Source organism: Haemaphysalis longicornis, unplaced genomic scaffold (assembly GCF_048455015.1).
Source record: "Haemaphysalis longicornis isolate Haplotype H1 unplaced genomic scaffold, Haemaphysalis longicornis Haplotype H1 scaffold_6, whole genome shotgun sequence".
Lineage (NCBI taxonomy): Eukaryota > Metazoa > Arthropoda > Arachnida > Ixodida > Ixodidae > Haemaphysalis > Haemaphysalis longicornis.
Genome location: NW_027526407.1, coordinates 59,686,368 through 59,704,403, shown reverse-complemented (window position 1 = coordinate 59,704,403; position 18,036 = coordinate 59,686,368). Strand labels below are relative to the sequence as shown.

The following is an 18,036-nucleotide window of genomic DNA, read 5'->3' as shown; positions in this document are numbered from 1 at the left end:
AGCACATTGTGCCGCACATTACGGAGGGACAGATTTCGGGGGAAAGAGTATTCTACAGAGCAGTTTCTCTCGCACCACTTCAAACAGCCGACGTTAGCTGGTTTCGTAGACGCAGACTACAACGCTCCGGCTGACTTTGTGTCATTCCCCCCGTAATTCTAACACATGCCAAACCTTTTGACCAATGATCAGCTGACTATGCATAAAGGGGTGTCAATAAACGACACACAAAGTGCAAACAGAGAGCAGAGAAGGGTGTCAATAAACGACACACAAAGTGCAAACAGAGAGCAGAGAAGGGTGTCAATAAACGACACTCAGAGTGGATGCACACAAAGGACAGACATCGGACGCAGTATATCGAATGGTAAGCTTTATTAATGACCTAACACTTGATTTCTAACACATCTGTCACTTCTCAGTATTTGCACTCTCTGAGCTATCGTCTTGGGCAGCGAGAGCTTGGAGCTGTTCGGTTGCAGTCGGAAAGACTGACTTGAACTCGCTGAGCTCCCCGCAAGGGAACTTGAGGAGGTTCTGCTCAGTCGGCCGGTTGGTAAAGGGGGTCCAGAAGCCTGCAAGAGTATTAAAAAAATCAATGCCCCTTACTTAACAGAAAGATGGTTAAAACACGACGCTTTCTCCCATACAACCTGACTCAAATTCAAAGTTCAGATTCGAAGCTTGTTTCATAATGCCAGGGAGCCAGGTTTGATTCCAACCCCAGAAAGCGTTTTTTAAGTGCAGAGTACTTTAGGGCCGCGCCTTGTCGTTGCAGCTCGCTCGCTGGACCCAAGTAGAGCCACACGGCGTTCCGTCGTAGCGGTGTAACCCAGGGGCTTCGAAAGCCAAGCGGTCTATATAGTCATAAGCGTTCGAAACTCGTGAGCCGCTGGTGCTTGTCTCCCCGGTGTTTAGCGCAAAGAAAACTGCAGGTACATTTGAGGCAGAATATATGTAATTAACCGGCAATGCCCGCGTTCATTTAGTTAGCAACGCTCTTAGAGTTGGTTGTTACGACAGTAAGCGAAAAGAAGTGGCAGTGCAACGCCGGCACATGTGGGGAGAAAAGCAAGCACAAAAAGAACAGAACTCCTGCTGGCGCAGTTTCAGGCAGGGGGCGGGTGAGCACTGCGAAGGCGGGAAATTTGAAATGTGTTGGGTGGTAGCAGTGAGTGGACAATGGCACTATAGCCCACTATGGCGAATCACTGCTCTGCACTTCTGACAGCTTTCAGATTGAGTGGAACGACTTTAATTTTTCTTGAGGCGCTTGATGTGCCTTCGCTTAATCATCATCATCGTTTTGTGAAACCCATTGTGTAAAGTTGGAATTCCTGCAGTGCGTATCACTCGGACGAACAACGCCATCGGTAAGGCACAGAAAGCTTCGCTTATAAAAGTCTGAAGAGTGGAACTCACAAACAGTGCCCCATGCAACAGTTTTAGATTCATTACACAACCTGGGATTGCAAAAGGAGGCAATTAATTTGCAGTGTGACGCTCATTTTTAGTACCCTGCCCCCACTGCAGAAGTGCCACATCGTGTTAACACTAAATGTGCTTGGTTGTGCATTTTCAAGCGATAAAATTGTTGATACTCCATTCACTTTTCTAAAGTCACTTTGTTAGCGTGGAGAGGAAAAGAAAGATGTGAGCGGTCTTTCCGCTCCGCTTTTGCATGCTTTAAAAATTCCAATTCAGCATTAACTTGCTTTCCACGAGTGCCATCACTACAGGCACTTGCCGTTTCAGCCAGCATTTTAGCACATCAAAACACAGCAGTCGCGTGGTGTCGGCAGCATTCCCAGTATGTCGCTTCGATCGCAGATAAGAAAAGGCAGCAGTTGATAGCTTTTGCTGGGATTCTTTTACGCAGCAACAACATTGCTACGATGTATATAAAAACTATTTTGTCACACCTTACTGCGGGATAATTGTACAATGTCGCAACTTTTTAGCGCTTATGCCTCCAGCCCTCTCAGATGAGCTAACATTGCAACTCGCATTCACTGACTGGTCATCATGGCTTCATATCAATCCACTAAAACTGATGATGACAATTACAAGCGTGCGCGCTCACTCAACGGGAAGATTTCAAAACAAAGTCGTTTTTCTTTCAATTAATCAGCTTCAGCGCACCTCACACACCTTTCCGCATTGACTGACGCAGGTGTGCTGAGCAGTCCGAGTCATGTGGAAGGAATTACACTATTGTTATGCTGATAAATTTAATGCTGAAAAGACTTGCTCACATTTAGGAACGCGTCGTCCACAGCATGCGCTTTATATAATTCGCTTTTTGTCTTTTACTAACTGGAAATACGGGGTCAAAAGTTCCCATGCGCAGCTTCAAAGTCATAGACTTTTCATTTTTTCAACACTGATTACATCTTGGCATGTCGCTAACTGTCCTGCGCAGTTCGACCATCCTGTCGACTGCGCCAGTTATATCGGAGCTAGCGCATCCCAACGATAAAACGACTGCTCCCACGACGAATAAGTCGTAAAGATCTACATACGCCACTAAATAGTGCACTCGCTCTGCTCTCGCAGAAGCGGCAATTGAGCTGGCGGTGCCAAATGCCAGAGTTACGAAACACCCGTGGTACCTTGGACGCTGGGGTGATTGGTGTTCCAGTACTTGATCACTCGCACGATGGGAACGCCCGATCGGGTGCGAAAGTGGTCCACCCACTTCACGAGCTCGCTCGCCGAAAGGTGGTTGGCCCTCATCATGTCGCGTTCGCCGTTCAGGTATTCGGCGACGATGTAGGGGTCACGGTGCCTGCGAGGCTTCAAGTACACGACGACGCCTGGGTTGTCGCGAGCGAAGTCGACCAGCTCTCGCTCGATGTACTCTCGCATGCCGCGGCTGCTTCCGTGCGTCTTGCAGAAGGTCAGCGTCAGCCTCTGAAGTTGGCAGACATATCGACCGACGCCGTTGTTGAGAGGCGCTTTCAGGTACGCGCTCAATTTATGGGCCATATCCGCCTGCGTAACGAACGCACGACCAAACCAACGCTGGAGCTGCGGCAAGAAATTCGCCGTTTAGAGAGGGCAGACAGTCCTTCTCATACGAGCATTTCAGTCTGCGCACTCGTGCTAAAGTGAACTGGAAGACTTTACTCGAGCGTGCTTCGCATCAAGGGCGACGCCATTTTAGAAGCGTGCGGATTGGCTGATTGCCGCAGCCGAGCCAAAGCCGCTTTCTTATTCGCTGCTAAATTTGGCGGGATTGTTGGTTCTTTTTTCTCGAACGCGCCCTATCCAGTAGTCGAGCCAAAAGCCAAAAGTAGAGAACAACGTTCGTTCGCGCCAGAGTCGAAGGGCGGTCTGGGGTGTGCTGTCGTTTCGCGCTCACTACCGTGTTCCGCGGGCGTTCGAAGCAGACCCGTCGTCATGCCCCGGTATTTGATCAGCGTCAGAAGGCGTCTACGGGGTGTGACCGGTGATCGTTGTTAGCGCGGGCCCCCGACTTGGACCGCGAAAAATCGAAAAAGGAAAGGGCGACGATCGAAAACCGCAGCGTTGGCATCATCACCCGCCGGTTTGTAAAATCGAACAGCCGCGTTCCGGAAACTACGCCGGCAGCAGCTAAAATCAGGTAAGCTTGTCCCGTTGTCTACGCGGAACACACCCTTCTCCATCATTTGCAAACTCAGCACGTAACGCAGTACATTGGGAAACCCCACCGCGACGGACGCGCTTAACCAGTACCGGTGCTCTGCTAACCTATGCATCACTTTTCTCGGCTTGCGTCGCCGCCTTAACTGGTTTCGTCTGCGTTCCCGGCATCTTCTTTACTCCGTTCTTGGGCGCGATTTCGCTGGTGTAGCATGCCGAGAGCATGCATTAGCGCGGGCTTACGTGATGTGCAAGCGCGCGCTGTTCTGTGGACGCGAAAAATCGGAGATCGCGGCATTCTGCTATCGGAGATCTGCTCAGATCTGCTGCTGGCCTGGTCTTTCCCCGACGCCGAGGGATCTCACGGTACGCTACGATTTTAGTTTAAGTTTTTTTGCCACGCCTTTCATGGCGCGTTATTTCGCTACCCCCTCGGTTGCGGTGATCGTGATTTTTTGCGCAGTTTTGGTGAGCGTTCGAAGCCGATACTGCGCGCCAGTATGGAATTCCGCGGGGCCTGATGCTCGGACCTCGCAGCTGGCGTGATTTACCCGCTTCGGTCGATCTTTTTTGCCGCGCATTGTACTAGCTTTGCATTCTTTCTGTAATTTTTGCTGTTATATCCGGTTTTCCCGGGGTTTTGGGGTTTTCTTCTGTTTTTTCATTTCTGCGGAAGGCTAATCATCCCAGGGGAGCTTGTTCGGGCGTGATTCTTGTCGTGGCGCGCTTTCTGACTCCGCCTGAAAATCGCGACGGTGCTGGATTTCTGGCGAATCGCCTGTCTGCAAGGATTACCGTACGTTTCGTTACACAAACCACGTTTAATCTGGCTCATTTCACCCATGAGTGTCTGTTTCATCTTCCGATTATTCGATTACTTTACTGAATATAATTTACTTGTTACTCCTACCAGAGTTTTTCCAACTAAATTCTATTGAGTAGCGTGCGATACTTATTTCTCGTTTAGCCATTGTCCTCGCTATTTCATTAGTTACTGCTGGCGCGTACGTCAAGCTGATTCAGCGTTGTGGCATTGTGGGATACGGCGGTGATAAGGCCAGGTCAATGATGAGAAAAAAAAATCACCCTTGAATGTTACGACTCTCTTTGCGAAATGCCTCGCCTAGACAATCGGATAATGCTTCTGCCAGACTATGATCAGATTTCGCTTTCGTTGGTTATCGTGGTGTTCGTTTTATTTGTATTTTTTTTTGTCACGACGTCTTTTCTAGCGCGAATAGATCAGTGCTGTACATGTCGCTTCACTTTCTCGTTTGATCGTGGTGTATGCTGGGTATATAACGTAGTTATAGCATTATATATATATATATATATATATAATATGCCTGCACGCGGCACTCTCGTGAGTGGGGATGGCTCTGACTGTGCATCGCAAAGATACTGCGGAGCTGGTAAGATAACTGGTTTCAGGTCGTCGTCTGCTAGTACTTACTGCGCGCGATCTTTTGGACTTGCTGATGGTGCTCAGTTTCTCTCTTTTTCTTTTCTTTCTTTCTTTTTTTTTTTTTTTTGCCGCCTCTTTCGCCCGCGCACCGAAAGTCTTTGAGATTCTCCCCATGTGCTGTTCTTCTATCTTATCGTGGTCTACAAGCAAGCATTTTTTCCGTAGTTTTCGCTGACCCATCTGTATTTGGACCGCGCGTGGCGAGGAGTAATTGTCTGGCTCTCCTTGCCCCCTTTTCTTTTTTTTTTTTTTTTTTTTTTCCATTGCAGACGATTGTGATTTTTTTTTTTTGTCCCTGCTTGAACTGCCAAATACTGTCGCTCCCTGGAGAAACTCATTGCAGCAAAAATACACGGAATGACACTTTCGTTCGCTAATTTTTTTTTTTTTTTCTGCCTTGTGTGAGAACATAAACGTAAGGAAAACGAGGATAGGCATTTTCCGGGTCATTTTCGTCTGCTTTGTGTCGCCAAAATTGCGTGCGTGCGTAATTTTCCCCTCAGCACCGTCTGCAGCGGCACTGCTTAAATTGTTCTCTGTGGACAAGATTCTCCGAAAAATTGTACGTTATGAAAACGAGAGCAAAGTATTCTTCGTGGCGAAACTTTTAAGTAGGTGGTCGCTTCAAGAAAAAAAGGATAACCGCTGAGCGGATAAGCATTCTCGTTTTCTTGTCGTCTGAGTTAATGTATGCTGTGCGTTTTGCGTGGCCTCGTTTTTCGTCGTCTGCTACTTGTTCCTTTGTTATCTCCGTCTTCAGCCTTGCTCTTAGATTGAGACTTAACGTGAAAATTCCTTGCAACTGACGAGCCCTTGTCATCGAAATGTTGCATGCCGTCCTCCGAAGCCCGACCAGTCCACTTTTTAGTCTGAAAGCTCGACGTACAAAGATAATGGCCTTGCTTGGCTTGTCGTCAGACACATTTGAAGGTTGCCCAAAGTTAAGCCTAAACATTGAACGCTAGGCCTAACGTCGCGACTTGAGCTCTACCGTCGTCAGCCGGAACCCACCGGAAAAAGTGCTCACTGTACGTCAAACTTGCAGCACCGGTTGACGTCGTAATACCTCGAAGCGAAACGTTATGTCTAAGCTCAGAAAGTTTATACTCGGGCAGTTTAATAGGATGACGACGAAAAGAACGCCTCGGGTCGGCGTTTCGAGCACGTGCTGACGACGACGGCTCGCGTGCAGCGAGCCGTGCTTTTTGTCCATCCAAAAGCTTTTGCTTTCAGATAATCGATTCGTAAAGCGGGCACATTGGTCCCACAAAAATCCCGATCTTGACCAATCCCCCAAGTGGGTATGTTCCCATACCAAAGGAACCTATAACAAGGTGGGCAAGAATGCCGGTGTAGCGGGTCGTGTGCGGGGCAACTGATTTCTCGGCTGAGTTGTGGGCGGCACATGTTTGCCTTGTTAATAAATTATAGTTAATCCGTTCCCTTTCCAGGTCCATTTCACCTTCATTCTCGCTACGCCACAATGTAAGCAAGAGTGTGGTGCTGATTTATTTCACACGATATTGCACGATTAACGCTGTCAGACTGTTAATAACGTGTTATTTCGTTTTGCCTATACCTTGGCGATTTTCGTAGTGCGCTAATGATTAGCTATTTCCCGCTCTAATTTGAACAGCAACGTAAACTACAAGCCGTAAATAGCGAAAAAAAAAATCTAGCTCTTCCGTTGCTTCAAAAATAGAATATTGTTTTTCTTTCTTTTTTGGGGTTGGGGGGATGCATACTGGCTTGCCTTCGAGGCAACACTTTGAGAAGCTCGTTGCCAGTCGTCGCCTAAAGACAACGCGCTTTTCAAAGTCTAGGCCCTAACTAATAAGACAAAGAGCAACTTTCTAACTAGCCCTGCATCCCTGCTGCCTTTACATACATTGTCGCAGTGCCCACCGCAGTGCGTATGTAATGTCGCAAGCGGTAAAAAAACGCGAAGTGCATCGGTAAACGGGTTCTGGAGTCCAGTCATCGGGCGAAAGACCGATGCTATCTTGCAACCGGACGTTCTCTAATGTCCGGTTAGGTCAGCAGACCAGTTTCCTTTGGTTCGGGGCTTTTCTTCGTGGTGGTTTCCCTCGTTTTGCCCATATCGTATCGAGTGACATCCGATTTGCGCCCCGATCGTCATTCGATTTGAGTTGCACCTTGATTATTCCCTAAATGAAACTGCAACTCAAGGCGGCCCAAATCGAATTTCGCTTGATCTTCGCTCGATGGTGGTGTGCGCACGGATGGACGCGGACGGACATTGGGAAATCCTAACGTATACTCCGCACTGTCATAGGCGAGGCAGTAAGCCGTTTGACTCTCGGGTTGTACTAACTCACGCAGTCGTAGCCCAATGGGTAAACGACTGACGCTAACTCTGTCTGGTCTGTACCAGACACAGGCTGGAATCCTGTCGGTGCCTGTGTGATTTTTTTTTTTTTTGCGATTGTAAATGCTCTGCGCACGGACGCGGACGGACATTGTGTGGTCCTATATGGTACTACGCACCTAAAAAAGATATCTCAGGTAGTTTCGTGCGGTAACAGTAGAGCTAAAAATCGGTTCGCCTCGATCGGTAATCGGGCTCCTGCAAAAATCCTTGATACCAAAACGCACTATTTTAATCTTCAAACCTACTATAACCGAGGTAACCTTTATCTTTCTTCTTGTGGCATTTCAAGCTTAATGAACCAGAACATGAGCGGGGAAATTACAACAGAACGACGTTCATTTGACAAAACAAGGCCCGCGTTCCTGTTTTTTCGAGAAAGAATGTGATCTTTGTCTGGTGGCTATTCACAGCACTGGGCGGGATAAAGTTTTCCGCAGTGTCCACGAACAAAGGGGCCTTTTCTACTTCTGCAGTTTCGGACGCCGCGGGAGTTTTCCCAAGTATCCTATCAGCCTACTGGTCAAATGTTTCTTCGTTATATCAGATAGTGCGCGCGGCTCTCACAGTTTCACTTTCGTTATAAAAGAACAAGTGGCACTGAAACGAAGCGCGACCAACCAAAACTCGTATTTAGTTCGCTATAGCCGATAATTCGCTGTATCAGTGTTCGTTATAATGAGGTTCGATCAACGGTACTTTATCTTTTTCGACGCAAATTTCACACTCCAGTAAAAATCTTGGTGTGGGTTATTTGTGGTGTGGTGTGTGGGCTATTTGGTTTCGAGACATGAATAAACGTAGAGCGCTGAAGTGTACCAGACGACCACAAAATTAAGGGGCAGACGAAACGGTTTATGCGCTTTTCGCAATTACCGCATCAACCGTTTTGTCAGTCCTTTTATTCTGTGGTCGTCTGGTAAACTAAAGCGCTCTCCTCATTTCACAATCAACGTGGTGGGTTCGATTCCCTGCCACGATAGAAAGGGGCTGGCTGATTTTTCTGCGCACGTCGGTCTAAATTTCAGTTCATGTTAGATATCTCTAGGTGGGAAATGTATGAGGAAGCCTAGGCGCTCCTTATGACGTAATAAGTGGGAAGGCACTGGTGTCCAATCGACGAGCGGACTCGCCGGTATTGTGGGTATACGAACAGCGCCATATTCTGTACCTTTCGAGTCCAAACGAACGCTTTCGCGTTTATAAGCTTGTCCGCGTTGTTTACTGCTTTCGGAGTGTGTCACATCTTGTGGGGTGCTGCGGATACAGCTGTTGAATGATGCTCACTGTATCGTAGCCTGTCGCGTTATCTGATTTCGAAACAGGGCTCGAGATACTGACAGCGATATGAGTGCGACAAGAGGCAACGAAGACGCGAACCCGGGCCCGCCGTTTTGCTTCGAGTCGAAGCCAGGCGGTTGCACCGAAAGTCGACAGCTGCCGCTGATATTTATTTCCCGTCATTGTTTCGTCGAGCCCTTCTCTCCTTATCATTTTATCGCCGATAATTTGCCCTCTGTCTTTTCGCGCTCTACGAACCCACTGCCGGTGGCTCGGTGACTCAATACGCTGCTGAACACGAGGACGCCAGTGTTGGTTTCTCAGGGCCGCGGGGTCTCTCTTTTTGGCGCGAAAAACAAACGCAGAATGAACGCGTCTATGCGTACGTGACCTGGACTGACATTAAAGCTCTCCAGGCGATCAGAATTAATCCGTATGCCCTTCCTTCAGCTATGGGGCGCCTTGTCACGGCGTGACGTTACAAAAAAAATGGTGGCGCTGGCGTTCAAAACTGCCAAGAACGCCCGTACAAAATGAAGCAAGGAACGACAAATAAAACACTGCGAAAAGTAAAGGTATCGTAACCACAAAAGGAACAGAAAAACGCGCGTAAAGAGGAATGCTATCCTCGCGCAGATTGATTGATTGATTGATTGATTGATTGATTGATTGATTGATTGATTGATTGTAGAGTTTAACGCGCCTACACAACGCAGGCGATGAGGCGCGCCGTAGGGACGGCTCCGGATCAATTTTGACCACCTGGGGTCTTTAACGTGCGCCGAAATCTCGTACGCACGGGCGTTTTTGCTTTCCGTCTCCATTGGAAAAGCGGCCGCCGCGGCCGGGAATCGAACCCGCTACAAGGGTGACAAACAGAATGGGGGTATGCTCCTTGCGATAGTAGAGGATAATTTGCAATGTCGTCACAACTTTAGGCTAGTTCTTGTTTCATTTTTTTTTTTCTATTTTGTTATACTGCGTCGCTACCTGCCGCTATATTATATGCAGAAACAGTGCTGGAAATACCGAAGTTCGTATAATAGAGATAAGAGTTCCCGTATACCCCGCGATTTCACCTTCATCGCCGTTTCATTGTCGAGCTGGCGAGCCTGAATGGACAGCGAAGGCCCGTCGTCCTTCGGTCTCCCGTCATCTTTAGAGAGTTATAGGTGTACCGGGTACCCGGTACGGTACCCGGTACACCTGTGCATGCATGCGAACAACGGGTACCGTACCGGGACCGGTTCTCCGCTCTGATGTTACTCTTTATTTCCTCTTATCTTTAATTTAGATGAACGCCACAGCGCTCAAATGTAGCCGTCCTCAAAACTTGTGTTCTTAAAACTAGCTTGCCAATTATGAAATCATCTATATTTTTTACTCGCTATATATGATCTCTATGTCAGCGTTAATGCTTGGGGTAGTTCTGTTGGTATCCCACGCCGGTGAATTTAACAGCGCAAAAGACGAAAGGGAGGTTAAGGGCGTGATACACAAGTGCTGACTCCTCAACTGGAGTTTATTGCTGTGACGTCTGGCTTATTATGTATGCAGACGCAGCAGATACCAACGTTACTAGAATAGCTTATTCTAGTAACGTTGGCAGATACCACGGCAACAAAACGAGAAAAACGAAAAACATAACAAGTGATAGCAGAACATATCTGTTCGTGAGCACACTAGCCGCCAAGATAACGTATTTCTTTCGCTGAAAACCCGACGGAAGAGGAGCTCACACACTTTATGACCTTCCCTAATCCGCGTCGTTTGGTTTTGCTTACTTTTATTCTTCACTGTAGTGCAGTTAAAGGTTGATTTGAACCCACAATATCTGAAATGTACGGCGAGCTATATAGCCGCTGATAACACTGCCGCATTTTTTTAAACCCCTTATTCACTCATCTTCTGCCATTTTAGTTTGTCCAGTTCATTAGCTCTCCTATATTCAAGAGTAGAATCTCCAGTTTTCGGCAAACGTTACTTGCTTCCCAAAGTCGCCCTCCTGTCTTTTTTTTTTTTTTTTTTCGGTAACGTGTATGCATTTCCGCCTTGTCTCCCTAATCTGAATCGTACTTCTAGCGCACCAACATATGCGGGCACCAGATGGTCACGCCGCACGTTACTGTCCTGACTTTTTTTTTTTTTTTTTTGCCGTCTTGGTTCCTTCACTAGACGAAACCGAAAATAGCTCTAAATATAAGCTGGCTCGGCGGCACGTGGCCCGGATATCGCGTAATCGGAGCTCTACAACCCGCGAGTTGGCTGCTGGCACGCGCCACATAACCACTCTCACCCCTGCCGCCGCCGCCGGGAGTCGTTATGTAGTCCGTTACCGCCACCACGACTACTACTACTACACTACACTGTCGTAAAGTCGTCGCGGCGCGCAGACGTCTCGCCTCTCTTTCGGGCGGGTGACGTGTTCGTACGTGCGCCCTAAAATGGACGGCGGGCTAAAAAACAAGAACGACGTTGCGCTCTTACGACAGACGAGAGGGTGAGAGAAGGAACGCTGTAAGGAACCGTGCATAATTACTGTCGGAGGACGTCTGTCGACTGCCACGTGCAGTGCGGCGGCACAACGGGCCTCCGTATGGCGGACAGGCGTTCTAATAGTACGCGCCATGTTGCAGGGTCGATTTCCGACTGGGGAGGGCTCATTTTGGCGCGTGGGGACCTTTCCAACTTTTATTTTAAAGACGATAGTCCTTCTTGGGCTACTTAAACGCGGAAAGTTTGGTCTGTCTGTCTATCTGTCTGTCTGTCTGTGACTCGATTCAGCCAACCGGCCGAAGTGAAATGAAGTCTGCGCAATATTCTTATATACTCGCAGACAAATCTAAACGTCTTAGTCCGGTTTATATGTTCATACTTGTTAACACTGTTGAACAAGAACAAGACATTGCGCAAATGTGAGGCAGTAAATCAATTTATGAGTGATATCTGCAGTGTTTCTTTATTAACGAATTCATGAATGCTTGGTTTTTGCGATAGCAAGTGAAATACACCAATTGCAGAAAATCGTCGCTTGCTGTTGTTAGCGCGCCTATAGCTCATGGCGGTATTTAAGAAATCAAACGGCAACAACCACGAAACCTTCCACTGGATAGGTTCCACGTTCCGCTTGGATCGCACGTGAAGAATGGCAACGTGATTCTATAAACGTTGTAGTAAGGCGACTCAATTCACGTGCGTCTCCGCCGTACGGCAGCGCTGGCATCGAGGCACTCGGCCTGGAGCAGTGGAACGCGGTAAATTTAAATTGACGTGAGCAAACCTTTAGTGTGTTTACCTTGCGAGCTAGGAGTGCGACGGAAGAGGAACAGCATAAAGGAGGACAAACATTTTATTGAGCCTTTAAAGTCCCTTGGTGACCGGCGTACCGGTGACCGCAGCAGCCCTCGCCGTGACCATTCGTTGGGTAGACAGGTCGGAGCTGCCCAGCGCCTCAGCCCAGTGCCCACCGTCTGGTAAGGGGGGAAAAGGAGGTGAGCGGGAAAGCGAAGGGAGACATTTACTTGACAAATGTCGACAAAGACTATCGTCTTTTGTCGATATTTGCAACGAAAGGAGCAGCCACGCGGCCATTTTTTTAGTCCTGGGAGCAGCCATTTTGCCTCTGGCGCAGTCGACAGGACGACCTGGCTGCGCTTGCGCAGCAATATCTGGAACATGCCAGGGTGTCGTTAATGTTTAAAGAATGAAAAGGTTGTTTATGACGCCTGTACACCTTTCCAAGTACGATCTTAATCCTGGGAAGAGCCATTTTATCATCAGGCCACAGCTCCTATTTGATTGCCGCAGGCGACAGCTCCTAAGTGCGCATGCCCAGCTAAGTCCAGAACATGTCAACATTTTATCGATGCTTAAAGAATGAAAGTATCTGTACTAAAATTTGCGGCCCACCAAGCTTGTTTATTATAAGCTTCCGGTTGCTCCGCAGTAGTTACTGCGGTGCAGTCGAAGTGCGAGTGCAGCGTCATTTCAAGTTCAAATAAACACATTTATGACGCTGGGTGTGCGTGCAAAAAAAAATTGATCTGACAGTGTGCACAGGCGCCGTAGTAATGTTTTAATGGCTTGGAAATGGCAAGTTCATTTTGTAGTGGCGATACTGATGATCGTTGAGCGAGCGTGTGTGTGGGTGAAAGTGCGATTCTACTTTCACGAATCAATTCGACAAGTTTTGATTTCACCCGCAATATACGAGCCTTAAAAACGCAAACAAAACGTTTTTTTTTTCTTTTTGTTGCTCTGCAAAAGGTTTTCTTTCAGCCCGATTCTACTTTCACGAATCACGAACCAAAGTTTCTATTTGACTCGCAATATACGAGCCTTAAAAACGCAAGCAAAACGTTTTTTTTTTTTTGTTGTTGTTGTTGTTGCTCTGCAAAACGTTTTCTGTCAGCCCGTATAATATTTCTGTCAGTGCGCCCCGTATAATTTCACGTGGGTACCACTCGGTACAATCGTTAACCCTGGTGGTATTCTTATACTGCTGGAATCTTGTTGTGTTTACTGGGATGAAGTCTTCGTCTGGCAAAGTTGACAGAAATGATCGACTGCAACCTCTTCCGTTCTCATAAGCCCCGAATATTGCGTGTGTAAGACACAAGTCTGTCTTCTGATGCCACGTGCATTAATACAGTACTCTCGCAAAGACGAACTCGGCTAATACGAATTTAGTGGTTAATACGAACAACACTTTTGTTTTCTTGTACGTGCACAATACAAAAAGCGTTCGCTTAACAAGACGGATTTCTGATAACCCGAACAAATGTTCACAGTCCCTTCGAGTTCGTTCTTAACGGGAATTTTCTGTAGAAATGCACTGCGCACGTAACGTATATAATATACCGTATTCGCACGATTTTAACCCGCACCTTTTCTTCGCTAAAAGAGGCCTTAAAGTTCGCGTGCGCGTTACAGTCGGGCTCCAAACCGAAATCGGCTTTCAATGTCCCCCGTATCAGCAGCTTCATGAAGCACAAGGGATTTCTAGTGCTACGGTTTCGTACGTAAAATGTCTCCTGCCAGGCACAGGTGCACAACAAAAAGTAAACGGAGCACGGCTTCATGAAATGAGAATAATTTCTACTTTATGCGGCTGCAAGCATAGAGTATGTGTGGCCGGATCTATTTCAGAATGACTTTCTTAAAAAGTCACTTCGAGGTTGCTGTCTAGACACGTGGTTGAGAAATCCCCTCAAAATCTCCAACCCGCGTGCTCCGTTTATGTCCTTTACATAAGCGCGGTAAGATCGGCGTCAAATTACTTTTTGGAATTTTCATAAGCAAAAGCAATCTCAATTGCGCGTTACATTAAGGGGCGAGTCGGAATCGTGCAAATGCGGTAGTTATATACAAAGTCTAAATTTATTGAGTTATGTCTGTAGGGTGCATGGTGTGACGCCAGCTTTCTCGTCAGCGCAGACGTTCACAAAGCCGTTGCCCTTTCGTGCAGCTTCGGCTCAGTGTCCTTTTTGGTGAAAGGCTGCCCTTCCACATTCATGTCACTGCTATAATAAATGAGCTTGGTTAGGGAGGGAAAGCGCATTTATAACTTCACCTAGGCGTCGTTCACCGACCCCACTGCACGAGTTCATTCGCCTTCACTCGCGCTTATATGCAAATGTAAGGAGCGACGCATGTCTGTATGTGTAATCGTCTTCAATAACGACTTGGAGCTCTGTTAAAAGACGTTTGTAGCACTTGACGACATTCCGCAGAAGATCCTGAAGCTCGTCGTCGTATGCCTCACTAGGTGCCAACGGCGCGTGCGCGTGGCGGAGCGACGTGACGTAATGGTCCCTCCGCCCTCTCATTGGCTGGTGCTATCGTCAGCTGCGTATACTTTCGAGCGCTGTTAAGAGGTATCGGAAACGACGGGCCTATGAGCCGACGGCAGGCGGAGATTTCGCGTGGCTTTCAGTTAAAACGTACATCATGCGTCGAAAAGAATTAGCGTCGGAATTTCGTCGGCTCGCTCTGTTTCAGGCTACATGTTGCGTTACCCTCCGAGCAGGGAAAAGAGAAATTAAACCCGTCGCCGAATTAAAAGCCATGGCGAACTCAGGCCCTTGAATGAGGGCTCAAACCCTGCCACCAAACCCCTCCCATTGCTTCCCCCGTGAATTCAGACGGACCGTCAGATTGTTAATTGCGAAGTACAGCGCCAACAAAGTGTGCTACACGACTTATCAGCGAGCTCTTGGCGGCCAAAAGTAATTTCAAATTGCTTCCACAAAAGTGGCGCCTAAATCCTCAAATTTGAATATCTGGCGCTGCCGTGAAGCGCACACGATTGCGCGTCGTGCCGGGCTTTTTCATCGGTCGTTCACCGCCGGGTTTTTTGTCGTCTGCAACTGATACGGGTGCAGACGACACCGAACATGGGTGGAAGTAACGTTTAAGTTCGTCTGGTTTTTCTATATTTGTTCGTATTTTTCACGCCTGGTTTTGTGCATTTATACAGCGCTTTGAAATCGTACACTTCGTACTAAAAATCATAGCCCCAGCAGAAAACTGTTAGGTTTTTTTTTTTTTTTTTTTTTAAGGGTTTGCGTTCTACCGTCGTCTAGCGTTGGGTTGGAAGCGAAGCCACGACGCGGCACGCTGTCTGCCGGAAGGGCCAGTAACACGAACACGAGTCTTGTTTTTCAGCTGTCTATACGGCGTGTTTTTCCCCTCCATACTACTATGAAGCTTAGCTTCCGTCGGCGCGCACGGTAGCTGCGATGCGCCTTTTCCGTCTGTCTGGGCGCTGAAGAGGACGTCGACGGAGCACGTCCGCGCACTGCTGTATACACAGACAGCGCAGTGGCGCGCAAACACGTTGTCTGCGCCGTTTTTGTTTTAATTATGTACACTTGTGTACCTGAATCCTTGCCGCCATTCTGCACGCACAATAGCAAAAACAGGTTATCTGCCAGGCCTTTTGTAATTATGTGCTCGAATCCTCGGCGTCTTGTCAACGATTTCCAGGATGGTTTGTCTACATTAATGTTTGTCTGGGCTCACCGATTTTCCGCGTTTTGTTTTCGCTTGAGTGGCGTTTTTGGGAGCTCCTTTGCTTTCGTGTGAGGGACGTTTCGTGGTCGTCTCAGTCGTGGAAATTGCGGAACAGGGCATATTGCTGGGTGGAGATTACTACACCGAAAGATGTATAGCATACTTTTCAGGGCGGGAAAAGCTGTAGTGACGAAGGAATTGAATAGAAGAAGAAAAAAACAGTGGCTGTAAAGTAGCTGCAACTGCTGCAACTGCTTGGGGGGAAAGTATCAGTCGTTGTTTATCCCTCGCTGTCAACCCGTTACTCGCCGAGGTGACTCAGTGGCTATGACGTTGGGCTGCTGAGCCCGAGGACGCGGGTTCGACCGCGGCCACGGTGGCCGCTTTTCTGGTGTAGGCGAAAAGCGTAAACGTCTGTGTCGAGATTTTGGCGCACGTTAAAGATCTCCAGGTGGTCGAAATTTTTGCGGAGCCCCCCAGTCCAGGTGTACCTTCTGCGCACTTAACTCCACAATCAATCAACCCGTTACCGGTGGAATTTTTTGTCTGATCAGCGGGGCGTGCTAGCGCGCAAGTTGAAACGCCTAACCTAGGGAAGTAACCTTGGGTCGTCGTCGTCCAAACACCGAGAAGAGAAAGAGAGAAAGAGAATTACTTTATTGAGGTAAGGAGGACAGATGCCCTGGGGGGAGAGGGCTATAGAAAAGTAGCCGAAAGGGCAGTTCAGCGAATGTTCACTTTTCACACTGTTCACAGTTCACAAAGTTCACTGTTCACACACGCTCGATCCTTTTGCCAAGAACAGGTGAGCGTCGAGCCCGGTGGGTAATTGCTTTACTCCCCGGTATACACAAATATCTGCCACTGTACAAACGCAGACACACGCGAAAGATGTTTTCGTAGCTTTCTGGTGTTTTTACGCTCGTAAAAAAATTCTGTAATCAACGTCGGACTGCTACGTCACAGATTAGTTCAATAAATAGCCGTTGCGGCGCGATACCGTCGACCTCACAAAGAACCCCATCTCAGTGCCCCTTTTAACTTTTCCCCACCCGTCCCCGGTTTGAAGTTCAAATTGGCACCCTACAGCGGTAGAGCGGTTGGACAGATACCGACCAAAAAGAAAATAACGGTGCAAGCGTTGTGTTGAGCCATCATCTGAACCTCCATTAGTCCCTTTTAAATGGCGGAGCTTTGCGGAACGCGGTGTCGTGACTGCTTCGGTCGCACACATTTTTGCCTCTCTCCGTGTAAACGTCATTCATAAAACGTCAGTGCGTCGTTAATCATCGGCGTGAGCTCGACGTTTCGCGCCATTAGTTTCGTCCAGGGACTGGCGACATTCCAGCGCAAGCGCAGCTGCGCGGCAGCCGAAGTGCCAGTGACGCCAACCGCCGCCCGCGCCTCGTAGTGACGTCACACGAATGGCGGGAACTTCGAATTCGTTTTTACGCGTTTCACTCTTGGCTTCCGTTGATGGCGTTCGGCTCAGATGAACCGTGTCGCGCGTGTTCCGCGAGCAGTGACTGTTCGAGTGTGCGGCGCCCGGGGGGCGTTTGGTACGCAAACCTCTCAATAATGATCAGCAGATGCTGTCGTGGGCCAGCTGCTTCAGCGCGTAAATGCCTCGCGCGTATTAATGTCATTAGGTTCGTGCTGTCGTCCTTCCCGTCCTTATTTCCTTTTACCAGCGGTGGGTAGGCGGTATCTGAGTATACGAGGGACTGCTATCATGTGTTACGGCCTGTGCGTCCGTATAGGACGCTGTGGAGCATACGGACCGCAGCCTACATGGCTTTTTGTGAGGGTGTTCATGCAGGCACAAGTGTATATATATATATATATATATATATATATATATATATATATATTATTATATATTGCTATCTTGTGCACATGTCAGTGCCCAGTTGTCTGACTGAGCACGCAGGGCTGTATCTGTAACGTTTATGGGTGTGGCACGAAGGCCGTAAGTGCTTGCAGCACGATGTATCTCACTACCGTATCAAGCGCGATGACTGTAAATTACCAGCGTGCAAAAGCAACACACCGGTCAGGAATGGTGTTGTAACATACGTCACACGCCACTTCGCTAGCATGTATACGGATCATCCCATCCCGTCATCGTTATCTTTTATCGTTCATTGTCAGAACAACGAAATGCTGCTGGGAAAGCTGGTTTCGCCGTTGCTCTATATTGTAACCGCGGTACACGTGCTGTACGACTTCCACTGGTTCGCGCTAGCTGGCGTGCGATATC

General features: G+C 48.1%; 2 protein-coding genes across 4 annotated transcripts in view; one reads left to right on the top strand and one right to left on the bottom strand.

Moving 5' to 3' along the window:
- Window positions 1-360: 360 nt before the first annotated feature.
- Mrpl43 (mitochondrial ribosomal protein L43) lies at window positions 361-3,183 on the bottom strand. Its single transcript, XM_077674486.1, has 2 exons — window positions 2,613-3,183; window positions 361-575 (listed from the first exon to the last, which is right to left on the bottom strand). The coding sequence occupies exons 1-2, from the start codon at window positions 2,986-2,988 to the stop codon at window positions 412-414; spliced, it is 540 nt and encodes a 179-aa protein (XP_077530612.1). The 5' UTR covers window positions 2,989-3,183; the 3' UTR covers window positions 361-411.
- Window positions 3,184-3,294: 111 nt separating this feature from the next.
- Window positions 3,295-18,036, top strand: part of LOC144142771 (uncharacterized) — a 43,930-nt gene continuing 29,188 nt past the window's right edge. Inside the window, exon 1 of one of the 3 annotated variants that reach the window (XM_077674482.1) lies at window positions 3,295-3,607. The gene's annotated coding sequence lies outside the window, so the exon portion shown is untranslated. Of the gene's footprint in view, window positions 3,608-3,884; window positions 3,994-18,036 lie in introns of those variants that run through there. The other 2 variants (XM_077674483.1, XM_077674484.1) reach the window with 2 other exon arrangements.